At 51.3% G+C, this 7,792-nt stretch overlaps 1 protein-coding gene across 1 annotated transcript in view; it reads right to left on the reverse strand.

Annotated features, from left to right (window-relative positions):
- Positions 1–7,582, reverse strand: part of MCM2 (minichromosome maintenance complex component 2) — a 23,478-nt gene extending 15,896 nt beyond the window's left edge. Inside the window, 6 exon segments of the mRNA XM_023727779.1 lie at positions 1,488–1,695; positions 1,911–2,130; positions 2,887–3,147; positions 3,237–3,412; positions 6,300–6,529; positions 7,540–7,582. Of these exon segments, the coding sequence (XP_023583547.1) occupies positions 1,488–1,695; positions 1,911–2,130; positions 2,887–3,147; positions 3,237–3,412; positions 6,300–6,529; positions 7,540–7,545 (1,101 nt within the window). The 5' untranslated portion in view covers positions 7,546–7,582.
- Between the last annotated feature and the right edge of the window lie 210 nt (positions 7,583–7,792).

Raw genomic sequence — 7,792 nt, forward strand, 5'->3', positions numbered from 1 at the left:
AAATAATGGTTATCACCCGTACGAACTGTGCTCCTTTAAAAAAATCACCTATATGAGACCAAAGATCAAGAATCACTTTACAACAAAAAGGAGAACGTAAGGGGGTAGGGAAACTAGATTAATGGAAACAGAACAACCAGAACGGAAATAATGAGAATGTTGACATACTGTGAAGAACGTAACCAATGTGACTGAACAACTTGTGTAGAAATTGCTGAATGGGAACCTAAACTGCTGTGCAAACCTTAACTGAAAGCACAATAAAATTTTTTTTTTTTTAAAAAAAAGTCTGAGTTCTAATCCCTTGGTCACTTCCTGGCTGAGTGACCTCCACCAGTTACTTCTCTAAACATCACTTTCTTCATCTGCATAATGATGTTGATACCAGTGCCTGCCTTACAGGGGTGTGTTGAGACGAGATAATGTATCACCACCACCTGGCACATGGGAAGTACTCAAGAGGTCTTAGCTATACTGATTAATCCACTCCTAGCTCTTGTCTTGAACTGACTCAATGGCACTTAACAACAACAGCAGCTCGTCTCAGGCTTACTGGAAGTAGGGCCTGGGATGAGGACTCTTGGGCACAACTTACTGAGGTCCTGTGAAGGTGAAACTGTCACAGAGGAAGGGAAGCTAGAGAAGGAGAGGAAAGACACTGGCAAAGAAACAGGCTCAGCTGAAGTCCAGCCTCAGCACTGTCCCCTTGTGGCCAGGAGGGCCTGTACCACAGCGTGGCCTCCCCAGCACTCCCTGGGAAGGCAGCTCCAGCTGGGTGGGGCAACTCTCCCAAGCGCAGGGCTATAAGAAGTTAGCGGCAACACTCCTGTAGGGCTATGAGAAGTTAGTGGCAACACTCCTGGCAGCAAGGCAGCATGGGGGATTGGGACACCTACCATAGGCATGGTGATCGCCCTGCTTTTCAGACAAGGGCAGGCAGGCACAGAGGTACCAGTAGCTCCCTAAGGTCTAAAAGCACAGAGGTTTGTGGCAAGGACTCTCAAGTGTGGCATGGTTAGTATCTGAGGTGGTAAGGAGGCTCTAATCCAGGGGCCCCAAAAGCCCAGAGGGGCCAGGCAGGTACAAGAAACAGCACAAGAAGGCTACGAGATGAGAATGCAGATTGTCCCATGTGACGGGGGTGGGGGGGTGAGATGCTGTGGCCGACCAGAACACACAGGCCCTATTAACAGGGTGGCTAGGCAGGAAATAGGCCCAGATTTGCCAGATCTTCGTTTTTCAAGAGAAGCCATAAATCTGGACATTTTAAACAAAACGACCTGATTTTTAAATACTGGCTCAAATTCTCTAAAATACTACATGGGCCAAGCTAAACACACGGCAACATGGATCTTGTCCTCACCAGGGTGTGACCAACACACACTTCTGTCTTGCTGCCCTTCACTGCCTATGCTTGTCTCCCAAAAACCTCAGAGGCTGGCCAGGCCCTGTGTGTTCAGGGTCCCCGGGCAGGTGTCCTCACTCACCTCTTCCATGTTGACTTCGAAGGGGCCAGCTGACTGGCACTCAGGACAGGAGCCTGGCTTCACCTCCTGGTTCTGTGACTGGCAGAAAGGTCCCAGGACAAAGTTGCACTTGTTGCAGTTATACTTGACCAGGCTGAGCTGAGGCAGGACGCCTGTGCAGCTGGTCACCACCCCACTGGTGCGGATCAGCTGATTCAGGTGCAACTGTCTGTGTGGGGAGAGAGGGGGCACTGGGTCGCTTTGATCCCCGTCCTCCCGAGGGGTCAGAGCTGCACGTGAGGGCTGCACGTGATCTTGAGCTGGACTAACCAGATCCCACCCGTTACACCCTGGCCATCCCGGAACACACCCTGGGATGAGGGCTCTTCTTGGCCACACCCCACCCCCACTCCTGCTGGTACACTCACCCTGCCCTCAGCTCACCTCAGCGAGCGCAGTTCCTCTACCAGGGGCAGGTGGGAGATGCGGACGTGGATGTGGCTAGCGATGCGGTCATACTTGGGGTACATGGCCAACACCACCTCCAAGGCAGCCTCATCAAAGATCTGCAGCAGCTCTGCTGGCGCCTCTGGCAGGAAGTAAGCCAGCACATGCTCCCTGGCTGCCAGGTCCTCATAGTTCACCACCAGGCTCTCGCGGTTCTCTAGAGGAAGGTGACAGGACAAAGAGTAAGCATCAGGTCCAGGCTGGGGCACAGGAGGTGATTTCTTCTCACCACAATGCCTGTGCGAGGAAGGAGGGCTGCTAGTCTAAATCCTTGACTCCGAGTCGCAAAACCCAGCTCTTACCTCTGAGTCAACCATGTTTTACCTACATGACTTAGAAAAGTCACAAATCCTGAGCCTCAATTTCCTGTTATGTAAAATGGGGATGTCACATAGCTTACAAAATCATTGGAAGGGATTCAACGAAATAATATACACATAGTGCCTAACGCACCAGGGGCTGCAAACTCAAAATGCTTACAAGGGCCAGGAAGAAAACACATGAATAGACTACGTCCAATGTAAGACAAAAGGGAGTGGAGGAGACTGCAGAGAACCGAGGTTCACATGCCCCCTTTTAAAATCAATTATTAGCACATAGAAATGTGAGTCCAGTGTTGTTACTTTCTGATGAAAGTAGTAAACTCGCCCATTTTTAAGCATGTCAGAAGCACTTCTGTGGCTCAGACAGTTGGCTGGAGAGTCCCAGTGCAGACGTGCAATACTTTGTGTACTTATCTGAAAGACAGAAGCCCGGGCCTAGTTCTCGAGCTCCTGTCTCACTAAGGACAGGTCACTCGGCGCTCCCTGTATGTCACTTATCTATTAAATGTGCCACTACACAGACAAAATGAGGAGCTCCCGTGGGAAGACCTGGATAGGTGTCAGGCTGGGGCAGCGTGCCGGAGCCGCACCTTTGCACATGTCGCTGATGCGCTCCTTGAAGACGTTGTGGCCGTGCCCGTCCACGTGGGTGCGCAGAAAGTTCTTGAACCGGTGATGGATCTCCAGCCGGGGACCTGCCATGCTCACCCACTCACGCACAGAGTGGCCCTTCAGGTCCTCCAAGTTCTCTATGCTCTCGATCATCTCCTCATCCTCCTCGCCGTCCTCCGTGGCCCGCTCCACTAGGCGGCGTTTCCGGGTGGGGCGCTCCTCATCCTCATCATCACTGTCTGGGGAAGAGAAGGGACACGAGGGGGAGTCTTTTTCAGTGCCTGCTCTCTGCCCCCCGGCACCCCTTCTCAGCCCCACTGGGACCTACCATACAGCAGCCCGCGGCGCATACGGCCCAGGCCCCGGCCAGCCTCCCGGTCCCGCTGCCGCATGGCCCGTTCTGCAGCCTCCCTCTGACTGGCAGTCAATTCCTCCACGTCCTCGTCATCCAGAGCCAACCCCTCGGCCTCATAGGTGTCCAGCTCTGGGATGGCACGGTAGTCCCTGAGAAAGCCCCAAAATCGACACAGTTAGAACCAAAACAACCCTGCCTAGGAACTGCTCCTGCTCCAGAAGACTCAGAAGCCCCAGGCTGGGCAGGCCCAGGGAGCTGCCAGGCCAGAAATACAAAAGGCTTTAAAAGGGTCCAGATAGCTTTAGCATTCAATAAGAAAAAGGAATTGAGAGAGAATCATAAAACCTCCCCTTCAGAAAGGCCATCAGATAGCCAACTTCCCCTAGAGGGCAGGAATTCTCCTGCACATCTCCCACAATGCCACCGTCTACTCACAACCAGACACACCAGCCTCGAAACATCCGCCCACTGTCTCAACCCTCTGAAACCACTCCAAGACCTCCAGACAGTACTGTCCGCATGATGATCATTCAGATAACTGAAGGGGAAATAACACCTCATCAAGGCTCTCGCTGAGCAAAGCACTGTGCTTTCCTCCCAGCAATTCTGGGCGGCAGATGCTCCTGCTCTGTCTGAGAGATGAGGACACAGAGGCTCAGAGAAGGGATGTGCTTTCTGCCAGTGGCCACTCAGCAAAGCTCTTCTGCTGACACCACACTGCCACCCTGAAGACAATCCTCCAGAATTCTCCCTTTCCTCAGGTAAGTTATGATCAGGGAGCTGCTACTGGTTTTTAAAGTACACTCTGTCACACTACACTCTCGGAACAAATATTTCCATGCTGTGACATACACAACCCAGGGCCAGGCAAACCTCTGGGTGGAGTCAGTTCAGAATTCTTAAATGTTCTTAGGGAAAAGGTATCTGCCTGACTCTAAGGATTTTAAGTCCTATGAAATGCTCTCAGCAAAAATCTAATTGGTCCCTAAAAAAAAAAAAAAAACCTGATAAACTGGATTCCATCAAAATTAAAAAAATTTGTCCTTCAGAAGACATTAAAATGAAAAGATAAGCCACAGACTGAGGAGAAAATATTTGCAAATCACATCATCTGAGGAAGGACTGGTATTCAGAATATATTAAAACAAAACCCTTAGATCTCAACAGGAACCCTAGTGGCGTAGTGGTTAAGAGCTCAGGCTGCTAACCAAAAGGTCTGAAGTTCAAAGCTACCAGCCGCTCCTTGGAAACCCTATGAGGCAGTTCTACTCTGTCCTATAGTGTCACGATGAGTCAGAATTGATTCGATGGCAATGGGGTAAAACTCAATAATACAAAGTCAAAAACTCAAAAACTGGGCAAAAGATCCAACCCCACTCTTCCCCCTCAAGGTTCTGAGGTATTTTCGTAAGTGCACTATAATAATTTTTTTACGTTATCCACCCAAGCCTCCATCAAATGATGAATGAATAAAATGTAGTCTATTCATATAATAAAGCATTATTCAGCATTACAAAGGAATGAAGTTCTGATACATGCTACACATGGATGAACCTTGAAAAGGTTATGCTATGTGGAAGAAGCTGGACACAAAAAACCACATCTGTTTGATTCTACTGGTATGAAATGTCCAAATACAGAGACACAAAGTGGATTAGCGATCGTCTGGGGGTAGGGATAGGCATCGGAATTAACACGTATAAAATGGCATGGGAAATCTTACTGGGATGATGGAAATGTTCTAAAACTAGATTGTAGAGATGCACAACTAAGCAAATTTACTAAAAAGCATTAAACTGTACGCTTATGTGGGGTGAAATTTATAAATTATGCCTCAATGAACCAGTTTAAAACACACACATACACAAAACCTAATTGGGCCCAGCTAGTCTTCAGATAAGGAGCCCTGGTGGTGCAGTGATTAAGCAGTTGGCTAACGAAAAGTCGGAGGTTTGAACCCACTAGTTGCTCTGCAGGAGAAAGATGTGGCAGTCTGCTTCGTAAAGATTACAACCTTGGAAACTCTATGGGGCAATTCTACTCTGCCCTGTAGGGTCATTACAGTGGCAATGGGTTTGGTTTTAGTCTGCGGATACCTCTACCCAGAGGCTACCTACAAGGGCCTCTCACTCTCCAGAATCACTGAAGGGAAAGAGAAGGGTCAAGATATAGAGGGCAGATGGCAGGGGTTGGAGGCGCCCTCCTCCTGAACACCACCACAGTCCAGAGCAGGGGAGCTGTCCAGGTCTGATATCCTGACCCTGAGACCAGGACTAGATCCAGAGGTTCCTCATTCCTTCCTAGTCGGGCAAGTACTGCACTTACACCACCTGTGAGGTAGGTTCTATAGGTAGTGATGAAAGCAAAAATCCTGTATGTTTAAGAGTGCCCATGAAAATCCCCCTCCTGGCTCACAGAGGGCACCATCCAGGGCTGTGTAATGGCCTGTCCAGTATTCTCATGCTAAGTTTGGGAACCCTTGAATGACAGTAAAGAAAGACACCAAAGAAGAACCATATGAGGCTTCTGAGCGCGCACACAATTCTGCTACTAAAGTTTCTACCAAATTCCAGTTGTGAATACAGAATAGGGAAGGAGCAGAAATCTAGCCTTGCTCACCTGCAGAGCTTACTTCACTCTGAATACTAAGTCCTGACAGCCTTTAATACATGTTGGTATGTTTATTCTTAAGACAGTTAAGTGAGACAGTAAGTGTGAAAATATCAAACACAGGGCCTGATACAGAGTACAGTGTCTGCTGGTTGAAGCTAAATATTGATTAATCAGACCCACATATACACTGCTTCTTTGAAAAGTTGCAGAGAAAAACACTTGGCTGCCTGCTGCTTCCTGTCTTTACAAGTTGCAGCCCCCAAATCAGAGATCCCTTTGCATTTCCTGGGTGCTGATCTTACGGAGGTGGGCTTACCCATGACTTAGGGTCTAGTCTTTCTAAGTTAGACACACCAAAGTATATTAAATGGACCCGACTTGTAGCTCCATAAACCTGTCTCCCCAGGCCTGGAATGAAAATACCTCTCCATGCCATCTCCGATAAGCTCCTCTCCATCTTCTTCCTCCTCCAAGGGCCCCTCGGTGCCTAGCAGCCCCTCGGACTCATCCTCAAAGGGAGGAAGGTCTCTGCCAGGGCTAGAGGTCAGGGCGTCAGTGCGCCGGGAGCTACGGCCAGGGCTGGAGGTGAGAGGGTCAGTGCCTCGGTGGCGCCGGGCCGGGCTGGACACCACAGTGAAGGACTCTGATGATTCCTGGAAAAGAAGATGCCGCTGTCAAAGACAGGCCAGGTGAGGGCCAACACAGCTTCCCTTTATTATGAGGGGGGGACCTCCCCCATCTCCTGTCCTCTCAGCCTCCCTCTCCACCAGACCCAGTGATGCTGTCTTCAAAAGCACCAAACTCCTTCCATTCAAGACCTCTGTACTTGCGGTTCCCTCTGCTGGCATGCTCTGCCCTGAGTCTGGGCCACTCCAGACTCACATGGCCCTGTGTTTCTCCCTGAGAAATCACTGAGGCTATGTCACTTGTTTATTTACCTGTTTATGGTCTACTTCCTCCCCCTTAACCATACATTCCGCCCATTTGTGCACCCACAATGTGCCAGGCACTGCGCATACCAGGTCTGGAACTCACAGACCAGTGCAGGAGATGGTCAACAAGAGAAAAAGTCAAGAAAATATTACAATAGGAAGGGCATGAAGATGCAGGGACCTAGTGGCTTGGTGTATATCCTGGGCCAGGCATACAGATAGTACCTAATAAGCCTGTGTGAGATGAATAAACGACAGGGCACGGGCGCTCGAGAGCTCTCTCAGGTAGTTTAGCGCTCCCAGGATACTGCCGGGGACCGGGAGCGCCAGGCAAACGCGAACGGGGCGGGGCCCTCGCGCCTTTCAGACTCCGTACGACGGGAATAAAGGGGAGAAACCCCCGCAAACCAGAGCCCGGTGACCCGGCCTCGGCCTGGAAGACCTGACCCCGGACTGGCAGTAAGGCAGGGCCTGAGCAGAGCGAGGCTAGCGGACTAGAAGGCACAACTCCCCGGAGCCTCCCGTGTCCGTTTTCGGTGCTCGCCGGGCCCCAGGCGCCCCACTCCGCTCTCGGCCCCCCATGTAAACATGCAAGCCCCGCCGAGACCGCTCGTCAGCCCCGGTCCCCGCCGCCCCACGCTACGGCCGATCCTCAGTGCAAACGCGCAGGCCTCAACGGGCACCACCCAGGCACCACCCGCACGCCGGTCCCCGCTGGCGCTGCAGCTCACCGCCATAGCAGCGCCGCGCTCCTCTTCGCTACGTCCGCCACAACCAGGTTTCGCGCGAAAAGTGGTTCACGTGACCCGCCGGAGCCCGGGAAACGTCGTGAATAATGAATATGGCGTCATGACGTCCCGCCTTCTATTAGCGTCCAGCCGGCCCGCGCGGGGTGGCCAGTCAGTTCGGCCCCGCCCCCGCGTCAAGTCGTGCTGCCGCGTGCCGGTCGTGTGCCAGCCGTGCCCTCAGGGCTACCCTGACTAC

The sequence above is a fragment of the Trichechus manatus genome, unplaced genomic scaffold (genome assembly GCF_000243295.1).
Source record: "Trichechus manatus latirostris isolate Lorelei unplaced genomic scaffold, TriManLat1.0 scaffold00001, whole genome shotgun sequence".
NCBI lineage: Eukaryota > Metazoa > Chordata > Mammalia > Sirenia > Trichechidae > Trichechus > Trichechus manatus.